The following is a 22,288-nucleotide window of genomic DNA, read 5'->3' as shown; positions in this document are numbered from 1 at the left end:
TTTTTATTATCAAAGGAACAAAACATGGATTTATTACGGTTTCTAATTATACGTTTTATATTACTATTTAAAAGTACTAATAAATATATTTAATTATGACAGAATAGAAAAAGAACGGCAGATATGTTTTTCTGTGTTTTTATTGATGTACCCTATTTCTGAGGCAACTCTCGATTCGAATAATACAATTTTCAACGATTTAATAATATCTACAAACATATGTGCAAATCATATGCAATGTCTGATATCGTTACAGTCAACAAATTCGACTACTGAATATATACGCAGTGGCGAATCAGTAACGCAATTCCAAATACGTGACCTGAAAACTGAACCGTAACACTTTATTGGCAATCCGGTCGAATTTGAACCCTGTTTGCAATCGACAGTTTGTGACGTGATTCGATCTAACTATACATGGAATATATTATGGTTATATTTTTAGATTGCTTCAAACAATTTCTGGATAATTCCAACAATCAAGCTTAGTCGAATTCGAAAGCTTCTCATCTTTATAAAGAAAATTTTTACGAAAGGTTAACGGAAATTGAAAATATATATCTTAAATAATCGCGTCTCACAATCACTGCTTGAGAGGATCGAAAGTCTGTAGCTTAAAAGAGAAAGATAAATAATCTTTTATTGCTCTCAAGTCGAACCGGTGGAAAAAATAATTATTTTAAAGGTCATTCGTTGATATACTTTAATGGCTTTGTATGCTTTCATAATATTTGAAAATTGTTTCACGCCAATACACAGCAAAAAAATTACAATAAATAAATAATTTATTACCTGTCGGTGTTTATGACTTAATAGCGTAATAATTTAAATCCCGCGCTAGTATGTAAATTTAATTAGATGCTTTTTTTTGCTTGAATAATTAATCCCTCAATTATATTTATATATTCAATTCAAATATATGTACAATGCATCATGTACAGAAAAAAAACAATACATACGAACCAATATATAAAAAATATATTTACAGAAAATAAATTAAATTATATACAATGTGTGCATTAAATAAGAACAAATCAATATAAAGCATACGGTACTTGGGATTGTATATATTCTTTACCAGCAGCTCAAATAAATGCTTTCTTTAGTATACACGTTTACGCGACTCGAGTGAATCATTTTCCAGCATTGCGCGAGAAATAAAAATCGATAATATTTATATATCTAAGAAACCTTTTTTGCACGTTTTCTATAAAAGTAGGTCAGTTTTATTATTAGGCAACAAGAGAAACGTGCTTAATGTGATTATACAAGGTACACGGTGCCTTCGAGCTATTTAATGTTTTCTATATACTAATGGAATCAGTAGTTCTCTTGATATATGATACCACTTATGTGCGATAAAGCTTAATGCTATTCATTTAATATTTAAATTAAAGTGGTATTATTGCTTTAGAATATGTTATAGAATGACATTTTTTAATGCTCAATGGTTATATAATAGTGACTGATTACACATAAAGTTTTTTTTACCATCCACAATGGAATATATTTTAAAAAAATACTAAAATTATCGTGAGTAAGGATTTACAATTTTAAAATATTTGAGTTAGGCTTTTTATACAAATGTCGTAAATATCAGTTTTATTTTTATTTTTATTTTTACTAATGTCGGAAGCTTATTAATATAAATAATTAAATATGGTATTTCTTACTAATTTGGAATACCTTTATATACAATTTATTTAATATTAAAAAATAATGCATCCAACCATATAGAAAAATAGTAAGCAGCTGCGCGAAACCGGATTAGGATTAGGATTGTGTTATGTAAATATACTTATTGCCATTATTGATATTGTTTTAGAAAGTACAGAACAATCTCCATCATTTCACAAATCTAAAGGTTAAATATTTATTTTAAAAATAACACAAATTACCAATCTAAAATAAAAGTTTTAAAATATTAACACAAACTAGCATTCTTAAATACGGTGTGCGCATTTTTAAAATTGTGCACATCAAAAATACTGATCATAGATGACCAATATACACATACATATATGTATATTTATTGATACATCAATATATATACAAAATAATGTCTATATATAACATATGTTAATACGATTTTAATTTAAAAATATTTTACAGTTATATTAGTAATTTACATAAATACGATACATTTACATTTCCTTTAAAGCAATATTTTATTTTTATTTTTATTATGTTTTCCGTTGTAACCTGACAGGCGTAGTCCCAATGCGTTAAAATGGGGTCAATCTGTGTAAAAATAAATTTAAAGACTTTACGATTTTTTTATATGTTACATTTTTAGGATTTAATCTTTTATTTTTTACTGTATAATTACGTAACTTTTTATGAAAAATATTTCGGTACTAATCTATTATTTTTAATTGAGTGTCATGGAGATCTGAACTACAGATTATATTATTTTATTATTATTCCGATCGATCATCAAAGATTTTTTTTTTTTAGATTATCCGAATCCAATGATTATTATTGTATTTAATAATTCAAATAAAATCGATCTAGGTCTTATACATCAAAACTTATTTTGATTAAAGCTGTCATAAAAATATATATTATTTTTAAATAATAGTAAAATAACGTATTTTTTTATATTTTTTTTATATATATATAAAATTAAGTTAAAATATACTTGTACTGTTAGCTATTAAAATAATGTTTCAGTACTAAAAGCTCCAAGACATTAGATAATGCTGATACTTATTTTTTATAATACCTTATTAATATATTTAATAAATAACAACTTAAATTAAAATCTATGTTCAATTATATTTTTTTTTATTTCTTATACGAAATATTCGAGATTTATTTTAATTTACCGGTGATTTAATTTAATTTTACAACAATTTGAAGGACGATGCGTGATTCCCACCAGTTTATTACATTCTAAAAATATTTTATTACATAAGCATTTTTACAAGAGCTCAGCAAATCATATCAAAGATATTCACACGCAAAATATCCATAACCCTCAAGATCCAAATACGAAATACTTTTATTTGGTCGTTTTTCGTATCCTTTCTAATATGAATCAATATTTTATTGCACTTTTATTTTATATTATAACATGAGAAACAAACATATGTAATATAAAACACGAAGTACGAAGCACAAACCACAGTATTTTTGCTACTTCATATAAAATATTACCTCTGAAAGTGAAAATTTGAATTCTATTTTTATTCAGAATTCCATGTGAGGTAAATTGTTTTTCCCTGGACCCTGAATTAAATTATTCAAAAGTTGACCTTTTTAATTGAAGCTCTGTGGCATGAAATCAATGCAGAATTACTAATGTGTTTTGTGATGAATATGGTATTGCTTTATTTAACATACTTGCTTGCTTTTACTAGAGCTAAGTCCACGGTTTTAATGCAAGCGCTTTTAAACTGTTAATAGGTACCATTTAATATATATATGACAATTTAAATACGCAATATCGTTTGCTTACGCATTCAACAATAACGTATTTATTTAGAAAATCCAAAGAACACTAATCAAACAGTTTTTTAAGCCTTTCGCGACTCATTTTATCGCAACGATTATGGATGGTCCTGGCAATATTATAAAATAAAAAGTATTTTTAATGTTTTAAATGATAAATAAAATAATATACATTTCACTTATTTAAAATGTTTATTTATTATATTCTAAATCAAACATTACCCCCCCCCCCCTTATTTTTAATAAAAATATGGTTGGCTTCCATGGCCGCTAAATCAAAATCAATGGCAAGTTTATTAGGAAGTCAGAAAAAAATCCGCTAATTTTACCGCAAAATTGTTGGCCGTTAACTTTTTTTTTTGTATTAACGCCATAAATATGACTTGGTCTTAACAATCAACTTTGTGTCTAAATTAAATACCACATATATTTAGTTTATTATATTTTAAGTTTGGCCCCTTCACACTACGATTTGACCTACCTAACCTAATTATTATCATATGAAACAAATTTTGTTTTAATAGTTAAACAAGTATTTTATATTAAATTTATATTTGATAGGTGGTTGAATCAAATTGACTAGTCTTTGATAAAGTCGTCAATGATTTTATTGATGATGAGTGATTAATAGTGATTTATCTAAAATGTCACATATGTTATATTGATTTTTTGAAGTAGCAAGTTGAGAATAAAACGCATTAGGGTTTAACTTCACCTCCAAATCATCCCCAAGCGGAAGCAAGTTTCACGGAAGCGTTGTGCTACAGTCTTATAAGTACAAAGGATAATTTAAGCAATGCTTCGGTTTTTTATTTTGTGTACATGTTACCAAAGTGTTTTTTGATGGCTAATAATACACAAATAATTAAAATATTAAAGATACACTACTAAAAAATGTCATATAAATATGTTGTATGATACAATTGTATTATATTAAAAATGTTGTTAAAAACAATGTAGAAAGCCGTATAAAAAAATTGATATAAATTCAAATATCAACATACAGAGATACTGACGAATAAAAATATGTGGGAGGGAAAACAATAAAACTTTTAAAATATGTTTAGAGTTATAAATGAAACGTATATATTCTGCCTAAAGTGTTTTTGACAGGCCACATCCAAAAAAAATATTACATTGTAAACATGACGCATTTGTTATACGAGAGAAACAAATTTCTCAACAAAAGACTCATACCTAACAATATTATATAGTAAATATAAAACAAAGTCGTGGTTTTTCCGGAGGAAGGAAAAAGAAACGTAATCTTCACGTCCGACTTTCATTCATCACTCTGTCTCGACGTTTTCCCTTCTTAAGATTCTCACCTGGATATTACGTCGTGATGTATTTTCCACTCGGCAACAACGCCTTTGGAAGTTCGCTAAAAATGGATGTCATTTCGTTGATTAATACCACACCTGGATACCGTATTTGTAGGTAAATACATTAATAATTCAATGCTTTACTGCGTGGGTTGGGTGGAGTGGTGGAGCTTTTAAGTTTAGTATAATAATATTTTTTACTACTTTAAGATATATTACCACTCTTAAATATATATATTATATTTTAAAGAAAACTTCTCCTTTGGGACTTTTCCTTTACCAATTAAAAAAATATTAAATAAATAACAATAATAATATTTTTAATTTGTTGATTTATTTTTAATGAATAATATCAATATATTTAATTTATTAATATGTATGACATTTAATTAATTTACAACCCGTTGATTATTTATTAATATTTTATGTTGTCAATAAAGTTTTGTTCTAGGGCATATTGAAAACTTTTCTGCCAGACACAGAACGTGTTGTAATAGACGCATAGTTATATGAACTGTTATTAGTATATCTAAAAAGTTTTACGTTGATCCGTTTATAAGTTTTCCGAAGTTGATCGACTATATAAAAATCCACAAAAAGATTTAGAGGTGGGTTAATCAGAAATGTGTTTATTTCTAGACGTTATTCATAGGAAGTTAATACTGCTATTTTTTTACTGCAAATAAAACATGGGTTTACCAATATTAACCTAAATCAAATCAATAGTCAAAACAGTGAAATAATAAAGGTTCATTGCTCTCAATAAAGTAATGGTTCTTTTTTGGGACTATATTTTCAATAAATAGTAAAGAAAGATGTGCTGTATGACTTTGAATCGATACCTCATATTATATTAAATATTCACCGGATTCTTTATACTTGTATCTATTTTTAAACATCAAAAAACATGAGGGAGCAATGAAGTTAGTCCACCAAATAAGTTTGGTATCATATAAGATTTATGGGATTACAGCTCCTATATACTTCTTAATAAACATATTTTGTGTAAGGTCTCAATATATTTATTTTACCCTAATTTCTCATAATTTACAATCTTTACACGAATATCTAGAACGTCTTATTTGTCCACAAATCACAGATTGTCATATTTATAAGAACATCATTTATATTATACAATATTAATACAATATTTTATTTTGTAAAAAAAAATATCATTGTTCATTGAATCTTTAAGTGATTCCAGACTTGAAAGAAAATCCATTTAAAAACTTTTTCAGACAAATTCAATTATTAAAATAAGTCTGTAAATATTAACAAAGCATTGATAAATTATGCTGAAACTATTTACAGCAATGTGCAATATAATTTTATTTTGTTACAAAAGTGTTTAATTTAATTTATAGTTATATACACCTTTACATAGTTTTACTCTTTTAGAAAACACATGGTAAATGTATTTAATTTAATTTAGAATTTTATAGACATCTTTATGTTCTTCATAACATCAAAATTTAATTTATTTTAATTAATGAAATATTATTGTCTCTTTTTTTTGGTCCAACAAACATGAACACACATTGTAATTGTTTCATCAGATTTTGAATATATATTGTAATATTATATCCTAAAGGAAAACACGAGGTCATATTAACTGGTGTGGATTAATATTCGTATAACATCACAATTTAGTTTCTACCTGATATATATGGTTTTAGCTATTTGCGAGTGTTTCCATGAATTTCGTAATACGATTTCATGGTTGACTCTATCGAATGTTTTAGGAAAATTATAAATAGATACTAGATATGAGAATTAAAAGGGTTATTAAAATAGAATAGTTGAGGTAGATTTATGTACAAAGCCATGCATATAATACAAATTAATTTGTATATAATTCGAATCTTTAGCGCAGTTGTATTATTTTTCCAAGAATTGAAAAGCGTAAATATTCTATTGAAATAAATATTTATTATTTTATTCTCTTTTATTACTATGTTGATGAGGGTAAAGGTTGCCTCAAAAGCGTATTTTTCCTTTATAATTTATATAGTTTCCAAGTTTGATTGACGTTGTACGTTTAGCACGTTGTTCATAACATTTCATGAAATATAAAATTCATGAAGTGTTGTATTGTATATATCATTATTATACAACATGCGGAAAAATATAACACGTATTTTACGCTCCAGCTCAATAGTTTGCACTCAAAGCTTTTGACACTTGACATTCTACACATAAAAGCACTCCTACGAGCTTTCGAGCATCGTTTTAAAAACATTCGCTCGGAAAAGTGTGTGGAAAACATATGCTTTTGATTACTCGATTCGTTGAATTTTCGGTTATTTTGATGAACATTGTGTCACCGGTACTGAAAATAAATTTAATTTAATTCTCCATCAACATAAAAATGATTTGATAAATATTATAATATCATTCAATATACAATCGAAACATATTTATATCCCACGGTCATCATTTGTATTATCTTTCCAGTTCATTAACCAAATTAATACCCAGTAGACCCTTGGGCGTCGTGTTACGCAATTTCGCTCAGATTTAATCAAGACATGTTAATTTCTTATGATTTCATAGCTTGGCCCACTTAATTGGACCCTAGTGTCTTGATAATTTTAATGCAGATTTATCCTGGAATGAGGGACTATTCAGTTTCATGAATATTTAAGTTCAGAACAGAAGAGAAGAGTCCGTTGCTTAAACGTGAGCATTGTAGCGCATGAAATGGAGGCTAACAAAGCTTGATGAATTAAAGCCATTGAATTACATGTATAATATAATATAATTTCACGTGAAAATCTGCGCTTTTCATTTAACGTATGAAAGTTATTATTATTATTATACATAACAATGGACGATAACAGCTGCCTCAGCTTATATAATACTTAATTATAATCGATAATTTTGTTAAGTGTAATAATGTAATGTTAAATATGAATAATCTTAAAATGTAAATTTGCTACATATTTTTTATACCGTAATAAGCTTTCATAACATTGTCTCATAATTTAAATTTCTTGAACATTACATTTTTTTTTTAATAAAAGATGTAACTAATTATTTTTAATGCATAATCTTATATACCATAAAAATAAGAGATTACATTTTAATAATATAATATACGGTAATATCTACCTTAAAACTAATGGTACGGTATAAGTATTTTTCTTCATTGGATTTTGACTCTAGATATGTTTAAGATTAAACACGTCACTATCTGCCTTGATATATAATTTGAGATTAAAGTATAACATCTTATATACTCACGTTTACGTTGAAAGATAATTTACGGAAGAGCGATAAAAGGTTTTACTTTTCGTATGAATTTTATATGTGACGGTATTTCAAAAAGTATTCGGCTTAAATGTGATACAAATAATATTTTTTTTCAAAGCTCTTTATATCCTATAAATAGTTTGTTTTGAAAAAATATAAAAAAAAATATTTTAGTATACTGTTGTATAGAAAAATATGTTATTTATAGAATATTTCTATACTAAAAAAACTTTTTTGTGCTTTGATAAAATTATTGTTTATGATTAAAAATAAAAAATAGTATTTATCAATATTATTTATTACTAAGCTTTCTAAACCATATTATTACAATTATTTTTTTGTGATTCAATTTAATAATGAATATATTTTTAAAACCATTAAAAATGTGTATTTTTAAGTATAGTATTTTAAGAAATTGTTTGGTATTTTTTTTTTTAATAAAATAATTCAGAATAAACTAATTTTGTAGCTTGATTTTTAATAACATAAATATTTAATTAGTTATCGTTTAATGTTTTATTAGCAAAGGCTTTAACTTAATATACTTTTTTTTAGATTTGAATATATTTTATAGTTAAATATATTTTAATTAGAACTATTAAAGTAAAAGAGTGTATTATCAATATATTTTCTTGATTTACTTTTCGATATTTTTATGATAGAGAAACTCATTATGTAGCTTAATTTTTGATAAAATAAATAGCTGTCGCGTAATATTTGCTGTCAAGATTCAATATAACGATTAATTTGTAGAATTAAAGTGATTGAAAATTTATTATTCCCTATTTTATATTCTGTTATGGTGTCTTTAATATTTTTTTAACATAATTTGTTATATTATATTAAATTTGAGTCAAAGTTTTGCATTTATTATATTAAATTGTCAATCAGAAAAAAATAAAAAGTTCACATATAAATTTAAAACAAAATTTTTAAAAATAATATAAAAACGACTTCAATTAAAAAATTATTTATTTATCAAAAAAAATAATATCATTAATTATGGATGATACATAAAAATACTTTTTTTTTATTAATAATTTTAATACAATACCTTAATTTTATACTATACATTATTTTCTATTTCAGATCAATTTTATAGATATAATAAAATAAAAATCAAATCAAAAATGTAAATCTAAATTGTTAGCAACAAAAAATACTTTAAACGTTTTATTTTTAATTAAAAGACTTTATTATAATATTTGTTTTTAATGCAGAAAATTATTAAAGCTGTAAAAATATAAAAGTGTCATTAACTATAAAATTATTTAATTCTTAAAAAATATAACAAAATAATAAGTTTCTTTAAATTGCTTTATTTGCAAAAAATATCATGAAAATACCTAGAAATTTGTTTATAAAATATGAATAGTATTAAAAAGCACACTATTTTACTTTATTTTTTTTAATTATAAAAACTATTTTTTTAACAAAAAAATAAAACCGACCTTAACTGAAAAAACTATTATTGGTTTAAAATTACTAGCAACATCTAGATTTGTTTTAAAAACATAAAAATATCTAGCAATTGCTTTACTTTTCTAAAAACTACACTATTTTGTATAGGAAATGCTTATTTAATTACAAAAGACAAACATTTCATATTTTAATTCTATTTGTATATAATAGTTTACTATATATATATTTTAATCCAGAGATGTGTTTTAACATTAAAATTAGTATAAAAATACCAAGCTATTTATTAAAATATCATTTTTCAAACTACAATATTTTATTAAATTAAATTAATAGTTTTGTAAAAATTTAGCAGTTTAAAAAAATAAAACCGAATTTAACTAAAAAATAACTATTGTACATAATTAATTTCTCCAAGTTACTATATTTGCTGTACAAAATAATCATAAAAATTCTCTGAAATTTGTGAAAAAAATTCAATAAGCACTACACTATTTTAATTAATGAATCTTAATTAATATCACTAGCAAAACTCTTACTAAACTATACATAACTTTTTAATTTAGAAAATGCTGTCGGTCTCTCACTACCATGAGGTACCGCAGCTAGCGAGTGGGTGTGAATACCAGACACTCAATTTTTGGGTTTTAAGCTTTATTTTTGATTTTATAGTATTTATTTGTTAAAATTATAAATTTATTTATAATATTTATTTACTATGTTGTATTTTTTTACATAAAAGGGCATTTGTAAATTGAATGTTATATTGCTATTTTTTGGTTAGATAATCTATTATTTCAAGTTGTATATCATTTTGGTAACTGAAATTTTAACCATTTTATTATTCAGCAAAAATTTAAAGATCTGAGCAAAAAAAAATTAACTGTAAAATTTCTATGTTAGCAATAGTCTAACTTTACAAATATTTTTTTCTAAGTTACTTTAATTTAAAAAGAACATAAATTTTCCTTAAAAATTCCAACATTAGTTATTTTTGTCTTTATGTATTAGCTAGTTATTTTACATATCGCATCTTTATTGCAAAATATTTTTACGTAATGATTACATGGATTAAGAACTAAATTATATTTGATTATTGGTATTTTTAAATACATTGAATTTATGCCTTACCTTTTAGTAAATATCATACTTTTAGTAAGCTAAGAGAAATATCAACTACTTTACCAATTATCTATGAAACAGAATATCAAAAAGTTTCACTTTCTAAAATATTAACAATTCAATCGATATATTTTTTTACTTTTAGTGACAGATCTAAAAATATGCCTTTTTAATAAATCATTTTCGCGTCGGTTCTTTTTTTTATTGTAAGGATCTTTTACTTTATTAATTGCCATTTTTTAATTATAATATATGTAGCACACACAGAGCTACATTTTATAAATTACATTATCCGGGTATATAGGAGGATACCGTACAAATGGACGTAGACTTATGTCTGACCCTTAAATGAGGCAATCTGCAATGAGGGTGGCCGGCCAAGGATAAAATCTTGGCGAATGGCGTACTCTACGCTTTTGTCACTTCTTTATTTTAATCGATGACCCATTATTAAATTTTTATAAACTGGTTCAAATAAAAATCGTGACTAATCGTGATTTTAATTAATAAAATAATTTTTTATCCTATTTTTCGTAAAAATTAGATATCATAGAAACGTCTGAATTATATTTACTGAACACAATGTCATTTTTATCACAGATTTTGAGAACCTTAAATTAAAAGAAACTATGTCGCATCTAATCAAATTTTATTTTTAAATTTATTTTCTCATAGATAAAAAGATAACTATTAGACCATATTGTCTCATATATTTTGAGGAATAAAAATGATATTAAATCACGATTTTAAAACATATCTGGTCGGCTACTTTTAGACTTGCCTGTATCCAAATATACATCCATTATTTTATTTTTTTCACTGAAAGCGAGACAAAATTATGTATTCCAGTCTTTATTCGGCGCCGGTGTCTTCATGAATTTTTCATGTTTCCTTAATATGTGCTTCGATGGAAAACAATTCAACGCAAAACTCATATTATTTATCGCTAAATTGTCTTTTTTATATACAGACAATGTATCACTCGAATTATGTTTAATGGATATAGCAAACACCCGTATATTTTACAAGCCCCTGAAAATATTTTACATATATTTTTTTTTATAAAACGATCTTTTAAACCCCGCATAAATTTATTTCAATTTTAATTAACCGTTAGTTACATCCTTTTTTTCTATGAATTTTAAATTTGCATGTGTTATTTTAACTTCCGCAAATATCTACGATGTTATTTTTAATTATACAAAATAACATTTTTCGCATTTTCTTGTTTACAACTTTTTTATATTTTTTTATATAATAACTGTAATTAAAATTACATTAATAATTTATATCAAACATAATATATTCCTCTACAGTGGTAAATTTAATATTAAATTACTATTTTCATAATGCTTCCCATACTGTATTTTCTATTCTCTTTGTTTTGCTAGCCGCAACATTATTTTATTATTTAACGGAACTAACACCTAACATATGGTGCTTAACTGCTTTTTTAATTCCACCGCTTCATTAAATATAGAATTTCACCCCAAAAAGCCGAACTAAATAAATGGTAAAAATACAATAACATTTCAACGCCGGGGGGTTATTCTGAAAATGACATATCCTATAAATAAATAACAAATCATACCTTTACCCAATTTTCAACATCGTTATCCATCAAACTTTGACGCTTCAATCCCATGGCGTTGAATTTTTCATCATGTTTCAGAGACATCTGATCTTTGAGAGGCTTAACTAATATAAAATATAATGTTCTTTTGGGTTGAACTAATGAGTAAAAGTTAGATTGATAATTGTTAAGTGGGATAATGTGAGTTTAAAAAGTTTTACAATTTATACCATGTACGTTTTTTAAAATAAAAAAATCCATTATGTTAAAGTTTTGATAATGTTTTATTATTATTACTATTTTATTCATAACGTTCATCAATATATAGATTTTACTTTAATATATATTTTCATTCCCCTTTGTGAAATTGTGGTATATGTTATACATATGATTATTTGCGCTAACAACAAATTTCATATAAACTTCAATTAGATTCCAATTTGTTTCGAAAATTTACGATTTACTGTGTTCTATGAAGTGCTTAACCAAACCATGCATAAATTGATGCAATTAATTTTGTTTCGAATAAACATAGAGCACAAATGTACATATATAATTTCCATACATTATAGATATTAAATATTCATAATCCAATTATAAATTCTCATAGAAGTGGTAAATCGATTGGTAATACACCCATATACTTATTTATTTATTTAGATTAAATAAAAACCATTTTGCCTTCTATGCATCATAATAAAATATAACACAAATAAGATGAGAACGTCCTGGCACAAGAGGACATGGTCGTGACTCTCGAAATTAAAAACTAGAATATCTCAAGATTAAGTTTATTGTGGACAACGCTTTTCGGTAGTTTGATGAAATGCATAGTGATTTACAATTGAATCATATCTCAACACTTAGAAATGACAATAACCAAATATATTTTTCGGGGATTTAAAAATGCTGCGAAATAAAGTGTTATAGAGGACATTAATAACAACTGATCTTCAAATTGAAATGTGTTCCTCTTAATAAAGCCGAGCATATTTATCGCAGACGTTTGCGTGTAAAGAGAAGCTTTCAAAAGTGTAAAGTTATAAACTGTCTACGCTTAATTAACTCAAAAATCTCATAGTTAAATTATTCATATTATTTTTAATTGTTACGGTTTAAACTAAAGATAAAATGAGAATATCTGTATAAAAAAAATGACTTCTTTCCGGTACCTTATATTTTTAGTCTTGGGATGAAATTTATTAGCCGGCAATGATTAAGGCTAGCCTGAAAAAATATTTACACTACTACGAAACGTGAGTTTGCTTTGTGTTTCAGGGAAATTGAATTAAAGCGAACTCATACACCAGGGAAAAAATACTGTATTATCTTATGTTGAACTTTTTTTTATTTATGTATATAAAAATAAAAAGTATAAAAAAATAAAATTAAAAAAATAGACGCTGCTTAGATTCTTTAAGATTTTATTGCTAATAATGTTTTAGTAGTTATTAATAATTAGTTCAAGTCGAGAAACTTATTTTGTTAAGGGTCTGATTGTGAATATTTGTAGTTCAATGGACCAGGAAGCAAAATTAATGTGAGCTTTAAAAAGCTGTCACTTCTTTCAATTTTTTTAACTATATGTAAGTTTAATATATTAGCACTGATTTTCTTTTGAGTTTCAATCTAAATTCATTACAAAATCTCGTGATATCTGTAGCACTTAAAGTTTATTAATAATAATAATCAAATAAAATATTCCGCTGACACAACTGGTTCACGTTTTTTTAATTATTACGTTTTTAACTATAAGTAGAGATTTAAGTAGCAAATTATAATAATATAATTTTAACAAATATATATATAACTTACTTCGTAATGAATTTTCATGGCACACTACATGCAAAATAATATAGAATTAGGAGATTATTATTTTTAATGAGCAGAATTTCTGATTTAACACATTTAGAATAATTTTCAATGCTACCTTAAAATAAATTAGAGGGGTGGAACAATTAATGGGTTGTAATTTAAGATGATGTATGGTCTTTACGTATACTAGATGTATAATATAAAATCATTGTTAAATAAATATTATTTTAAATTGATTTTTTTAATTTCTTCCCATATTTTTATCGGCAAACATTATTAAAATATCTTAATAGAAAATTAGTGATAATATTATTAAGGCAAAGAAAAATGAAAAGTGGTAATTTTAATTATATTTATAAAACTTTTATTTATTAAAAATCAAATATAGTTTTAAACTAGATATATATACATAATAATTAAAATTTATTTATATATATATACATATTAATAAATTGACAAAACTTGTATTTTTAATATTGCAAAAATTCTAGTTTTATTGTTAAGTTTAATTATTTATCTATATTTATCGATTATTGCAGTAATTACTTTATTAAAAAAAAACATAACCTGAATTAAACGTGAAACTATAAGCTAATTTTAAATCATATGTAGCTTATTAATAATTATTATTTTATTAAAATAATAAATATAATCATTTGTACAGATAGATTTAAATAAAACGCATGTTTTTATATAAATATTGATTCGTGAAAAAATAACATAAGCAAAATAATTAATATTCACACCAACATTGTTATTTTTATTTATTTTTAAGTTAAAGTATATAAATACTTTGGGTAAAGTATTTTTTTTAAATATTTGTACGGCTGCAAGTGACGCGTAACCAATAATATATAATTATAACATACAAATTATATACATATGTATACTAATATTGGGTTAGTCATACTTAGAGTTCTTAAAAAACTGATGTTTCGTTGCTTCTTCAATGAGTGGCGAGTTCTTGCAAGTCCTTTTATATGTTCCCTGCAAGCATAATACGCTAATCCTGTATTTGCTCATACATATTTTTTCTTGAATGTCGAATAATAAATGCCATTTAAAATGGCATTTATTATTCGGATTGGCTAAGAATGGATTTTACATTTCCAAACATTTAAGATTTTAAATAATATGCTACAACGGAATGTGTGTTGTGAGATATGACCGTATGTGGTGCTCCTATTGCTTTACATTCCACTGCAGTATTATGCATTTGTAATTTTAAAGTGTTTTTAGTGCCCGATAACACCTATTATAATATTTAGAATATTTTATCAATCTCTCGCGGACTTAGTATTGAATATACTTTTTAATTGGAGACTGCTGATTAAACATGTGTTTAATAAAATCAATGTTAATTGATTTACACTTTATTTATATAACAATGCTTAATAAATTTAAATATATTGTTTTTTTTCCACGTTGAATATTTATGAGCCGCATGTGGCTCGCGAGCCGCGGCTTACATTCTCTATCAAAGTTCACCCTTCCACCTACTTATTGTAATTTCTTTGTATAGATTATTTTAAATGCAATATGTGAAAGAAAATCTTGTATTTCAGGAGATGCCTGTCATCCATACGAGCCGTTCAAGTGCCCCGGGGATGGAAATTGTATTTCCATACAATACCTATGCGATGGAGCTCCGGATTGCTCGGACGGATACGACGAAGACTCCAGACTTTGCACAGCTGGTGAGTAGACCATAATTTCATAATAACAACCATAAGCACTTGCTGTCTCGAATCAGAGAGTCGAGAGTTTCCGTATGCAAATTCAATTTAGCATAGACAAACAACGCGCTTAAATGTTGCCCTTAGGGTTGATCCGTTTTGTTAGTATACGATTTGAATATTGGGTTTGGTAAGCTTACGATTGCATTATATATAAACTATTCACAAGTATCTGATAATAATTTTCACCGATCTATTCTATGTATTGTATGATAAATATTAGCAATCATTATTACATATTTCTCCTTTGTCGTGTTCTATGTATATGTATTGGATCACATATCATGATATTCCAACTGTGTTGACTCAATGGAAATATGTTCATGGAATGCCTTTATATATATTGCATTAATCTACATTATTAATTAGTGTATGTCAGCATCCCAAACGTACAGATTATAAACAGCAGAGTTAGTCATATATTGTTATTAATCTATAATTATTTTTAATAAGCTTGAAACATATATCTTTAGCTTTAATAAAAAATAATAATATTTAAATAAATGCGAATTTAAATTGTATTGAGAACATAAATGGCAAGATAACAACTTTCTTTGAATTTTCAAGAGCATGTTTTATAATTTGATTTGCCGAAAACCAGCAATAAACAACCCAAAGTTAAAGTATGTTTCTCTTCAAAATTTTCTATGTACCTTTATTCTATGTTTATGCTGTGAAACATAATTATTTTAACTAACATAAATTTTAACTCTAAAACTATGTTTCATGTAATTCACTTAACTGTATAATATGATATTATTATTTTAATATTACATATTTTACTCTAAACATAATTTTATATTATTACGAAATACGAAATGTACACTCCATTATATATGCAAATTGCTTCTGTCCTTTCATTAATTAGGCACGTCAATGAACTTTCGGTTTTTGCCAAATTAATAATTAAAATTCAACCCTTATCCCGCTGCTTGCGTGCAGTTGGCCTTTTTTATTTTTGTCTCTAGTATTTTTTCCCTGAAAATAATTGATTACGCCAGCGTTTTTCAACGTTTCATGGCCGTTTACCTGTTCTTATTAATTTGTGACACACGTCAAAATGAGCAACCCTCTTTTTGGAAGCGCCCCAGGAAAAATTCGCATAAAATCTTTTTAATTAATTATATTACATGAAATAAATTTGTTATTTTATTTTCCAAGAATATAGCATAAAATGTATATTGATTAACGATGTATTAAAATATTTATATGAATAAGGAGTGTTGTAAGAACAAGTTTTAGGCAAAAATAATGCCATTATTAAATAAAATAATAGTATCGCATTAGCGAAGTATCATATATTATATTGCATAAATTAATCTCTTAAGATTCAATTTTATATTTCTATTTTTGATGTACATTATTTTGAGGAGATAACCTGAATAATATTTTTCTAGAAAACTACGTCAACATAAATTGTCTAAACAATAAAAATTGGAATTTCAAAATATCCAAAAAAAATTCTGAAAGTTATCATCAAGTCAATGAAATAATTCGCTTTTGTATAAAAATATCTGCGTACGATTATATAAAAATCAGTATTGGCAAATGTAGTATATTTTCGGGTTTCGCTGTATTTGGCACTGACCGTTTTTTATACAGTTAATCCTTTTTTCAAGTGCTTTTGTATCATTTTATAGCTGTCAGCACAGCACGCGATTCTTTTTTAAATCGACGAAAACTAACTTTATTTTTTCTGGTTCATCTATTGAACCATTCTTCTATTCACAATTAAACTAATAAGTCTCAAAAAAAATCTGAAGCGGGTTCAACTCTGGATTCCGGACGTCAAACTGGACCAGAGATGCGAAGAGAGAAGCAGTGGCTTTTGTGATTTTTTTTCGGTCTTCGTAAAAACTTTGTTTAACTTGAAAAGCTCTTTGAAATTTTAATGTCTAGAAGTTCAGCGTCGATATTTTATGTGTGTCAGAGAAAGTGACCGTTGGCTGTATTTATATTTATGACCGCTTTATATAAAAAATTGTACCACAGTGTTCAAACCGAATGCATCTGTTTAGGTTTGAAATCAAGGCAAATTTTCATGTACTATTATGCATTGAGCATATGCTCTTGTTTTTGTGTCATGTACCCGCCGACGTTTATGACCTAATAACGTAATATTTAAATTTTAAATTAATTATTTTAGTTTGCTTGCTGTCTCAGTTTTGAGACATTTCTTTGTTCATCCTGTCTCCAATTTAAGATTTATTTTATTTATTAATGGAATAGTGCTCCCATTAAAGGATCTGACACAATCTTATATTGTTTTAATTATTAATGTTTTGAATTTTAGACGACCAACAGGAGAATTGTTGTTTTTTTCTATTTTCTTGTAATATATAGACTGAAAAGTCTGTCTTAAAATTATGTTAACAATCTTAATGGTACCAGTATGCCATGGCTATCTTTGACATCAATAACACTTTTGACACTATTATATAAGCTTCACTTTTACTTAACTATTAATGTAAATTAACATTCATATTCTCAATCAGAGGGGAGATTCCACTTTAAAGCAAGTTTCAATGGGAGTCCTGCAAGGAAGTATTTTATGCCCACGTGTTTTTCTCTTTAGTCATTCAGGGTGTCGCAAAACTATCAACTTTTACTATATGCGGTCCACCTAGCAATTTATTTGTATTCATTTAGCAAAAAAATAATCGATAAAAGTCTGGAAAGTGGCAAGCGACAACTGCGCAATTTATATACCAAATGGAAAATCAATATAAACGACGCCAATCTATCATGTTGTCTTACGTATATCAGAAACAGACTTTCCTTCGCGGATAAAATGAACAGTGTGGCAATTTCTTAAGCAAGTTCAATAAAATATACTGTTTCTTACTTAGACTTCCATCTTAATTGTAAAAAACAAAAAAAAAATAAGAAAGCAAAATGGATTTTCTTCAAAATAAATATTCCGTAATGGTCTTTGTATTAAAAACAATTATTGATACGATCACTACTAACATATGGATACAAATGGCCCAGCATATATAAAAAAATCTTGCATATAATAGGCGTAATCTAAAAAATGTTCTTAAGAATCGCTATTAATGCTTACTTTAGGACTAGCCTCAACCAGTTTTACTTGCGACGTGGGAATGTAGAAACCGTTAAATATGTTTAATGATCTGCATCTAGGTGATTACTGCTGTGACACCCGTTAGTTCCCAGATTAATTATAAGCGCCACATTTTCGGTTTCAAATCCATGTACGCTTAACTTTTTTATTTTTTAATGGATCAATATTAGGCAGTAGACAATAGTTTGAGAATAATTTATATTATTTTATATATCAACAATGCCACTTTGATCATTTAAACAGAAGCATGAAACAGTTAATATTCACCGTATACGCTGTATTGTCTCGACTTACAACACTGTTGCGTAATTGTGAACAATTTGCGTTTGTTAGCGAGAAACGTAGGCATGATGCTGAGCAAATGCGCAATAAAGGTGGTGCGCGGTGTGCGAAATTATGCGCGTTATTTACATATTTCGCATTTGAATTTCGCTGCTTTGAAACGTATCTTTGGAATATTTTGGAAATTTTACAACTAATTTTTGCACGGTTATTTATTTAAAGAGCAGTATGCAAATATTCCAATTTCAGTACTTTGCTCGTGGCACTTGGCTTAATAAATGTAATTATGAAAGGGCATAGCTTTTGGAATATATTTTTATTTTATTTTTTGTGTAAATATGAAATACCTGAAATATATTAATAAAACATAAATTCCACCATAACGTCCAAATAATATTTATTAAAACACAAAGATGCGTATAAGAGTAATTATATACATACTAGCTGTCGGTACCTCACTATCGTGAGGTACCGATAGCTAGCGAGTGTGCGAATACCGGACCCTCAACTTTTTGGGTTTTAAATATAATTTTTGCTTCGTTCTGATTTTTTTAAATATTTTTTAAAATTTAATGGTTCAAATTGGGCATTAATATTTAGGATTTTCAATGATAGACAAAATAGTTCAATCTATAAAAAAACTACTTAACATTTTCAATTCATTTGAAAATAGGTTTACAACTTGACTAAATATTTCCAGAAGAAAACATTTTATATTATTTATTAGATTTACAACGTTAGATTTTATCGTTATATTGAAACTTAGATATTTAATAATAAATCTAAATATTGTATATCATTTATGAATAGGTTTAAAACTTGGCTAGATGATAATAAATTTAAAATTGTACTATGAAATTTCAATACAGCGAAGCTCACGGAACCAATGAATAAATTTTGGTGTACTGAAAATTCGTTATATTGAATGTAAGGAAGATGATATATTTTAATTTTATTTTTAATTACCATATTACTACAGCATCAAAATAACCTCTTATAAGGTTGACAGATCGTTTTTTGTCCTTGTTTAAGGAAAATGTATGAAACACAATAAAATTTGTGAAAAAAATGTTTTATAAAAAAAGTTTGAGGGTCAGCGAAACACCTGTAATGTCGCTTTTGAACACATCTGGCACACGCCAAGTCAATGATGAACTGAATTCTTAAAAATATTTGGCAAGTTATAACGTCATTCTTAAATTCGGATCAAAATATTTCGTTATACTGAGATCAGTCTTCGTTACAATGAAAACATTTTGTGTGAAAGTTTTTCGGGGACAAATTAAAGATTCGTTATACTGGAATTTCAATATTTCGTCTCGCTGCCACTCGCGCCGACCTTCACTATAGAACCAAACAACCTAACCTTTTTTTAATGATATTGTATTGATTTGTTCTCATTTCGGTATATCTTGTAATTGTCCAGAATCATCCAATCTATGACTAACTGATCCCGCGATCGCAGCGGCGTATGAATCTACGCCTGTGAGTATTTGTGGAACTAATTTTGGCGCCGGCGTGAAACGTCATCGTGACGTCACTATGCCGCTCTAACGCGAGTGTTTTGGGAATTAGCGGCCCGTTTTAACGCTGCATATAACACAATTTTATCATAAATTAAAATTTTAGTAATAAGAACGTTTTTTAGTAACACCATAAGTTACTTTATAATTAAAAAAAGTTGTTTATATGTTTTATGTGTAAATATAAAAGCCAATTAGAAGGATATAATAAACTGAAAATATCAAGCACCTAATATGTTACTTTAGACCAAAAATGCGCTTTAAAAATATTAATAATTTTGAGACCTTTGTCTATTTTTATTAAAAAATACTTTGACTTATTTTGATTTATATATTTTTTAAAGTAAATGTTTTTTCTGCGCAGTATTATATATTTTAATAATTGATAAATGCAAAAAGTTTTCACATCATTTAAAATTAATAATAAACTAAACATATTTAAAATCCATAATAAATAAAGAATATTTAAAATCCATAATAAAATAAAAAATATTTTTAAAGTTGAAAAAAATATTTTGAATAAATCTTGAAATTTTATTCTGAAACTTTATAATTTAAAAAATATTAAAATTAGTGATATACAATTTTGTGTAGTTTCCTTTCAAAGGTGTCATTAAGAGGGATTTTTGCAACACTATGTGTTTAGTAGTTGGTTGTTATCGAATAGTACTTATTTTTAAACTTTGCCCCTTTTTGTTGAAAATGTTTTTTCAAAGGAAATTTTAAAAATTCTCTAAAAACTATTACTTTAAATTGGCAACGTTCGCCAAAATTTAAGTACAATTTTTTTCTTTTAAGAGAAGCTAATAAAAAATTAACATTATTTATATTATATTTTAAATACCGTATAAACTAAACATATTTTAAAAAATATTTTTTTTAGAATTGGATGATTTTTATACATATATAATAAGTGTTTTACAATTTAAATCGATAAAATCAATTTCGTAGTTCGTTCTCAAGCGCGCCGGGGAAATACCATTGCCGGTATTCCCCGGAATTTTTTATATGTGACAGTTCTTGTCATCAGTCAAGCGCGCGCCGGGATACAGCTTAGTGCGATTAAATAAACAGTGAAATATGTTATAATCGCAGCATTCTTCTTCTTACAAAGTTACAATTGAAGATGATTCAAAGTGATTTACCATTGGAATTATAGACTATATCGAAACTAAAAATTATGAGTGTGCCAGTAAGTGTTTGGTTATATGAATACTATATCACGGTTATTCTAATTACTATTGACTTTCTAGGATCTAATATTAAAAGACAAACAGCAGTGATTTGGCAATTGAAGATATACATGCCAAAGTTAATTAAACATATTACAATGGTAGTAATAATGAAAAATCTCATATTAGTGTAAACAAAAAGTTACTTTTTACCCAATATATAGTATCGTTTAGTCAATTTTCAGAATCAATGAGAGATCTAATAACATTTACGCATGGCAAACAATTAATGTATGACATATTGCGACTATTTTGAAGAAGATGAAGATATGTCAATCTACGTGTTTAATCCTCTACAGTAATTTCCGTTAATTTTGTTCTTCGTTTGTCGTTCAAATTTAATTTATGGATTATAATAGTAGTAATAATGTGTTCAATGTTTACTCTTATTATTTTTTAATTACTTTTCAGAAGCAATGATGGAACAATTTGATGACCTAAATGGCTACAACGTAGAATTGGTATATATAA

At 26.1% G+C, this 22,288-nt stretch overlaps 1 protein-coding gene across 1 annotated transcript in view; it reads left to right on the top strand.

The window, feature by feature from the left end:
• The window catches only part of LOC148236319 (prohormone-4), an 87,852-nt gene that overhangs the window by 39,756 nt on the left and 25,808 nt on the right, over positions 1-22,288 (top strand). The window contains exon 3 of the mRNA XM_088183303.1: positions 15,525-15,656. Within this exon, the coding sequence (XP_088039429.1) occupies positions 15,525-15,656 (132 nt within the window). The remainder of the gene's footprint in view (positions 1-15,524; positions 15,657-22,288) is intronic.

The sequence above is a fragment of the Plectrocnemia conspersa genome, unplaced genomic scaffold (genome assembly GCF_051122295.1).
Source record: "Plectrocnemia conspersa isolate PC_06_02 unplaced genomic scaffold, ASM5112229v1 ptg000003l, whole genome shotgun sequence".
In the NCBI taxonomy this organism is placed as follows: domain Eukaryota; kingdom Metazoa; phylum Arthropoda; class Insecta; order Trichoptera; family Polycentropodidae; genus Plectrocnemia; species Plectrocnemia conspersa.
This window is presented reverse-complemented; position numbering and strand designations above follow the sequence as displayed.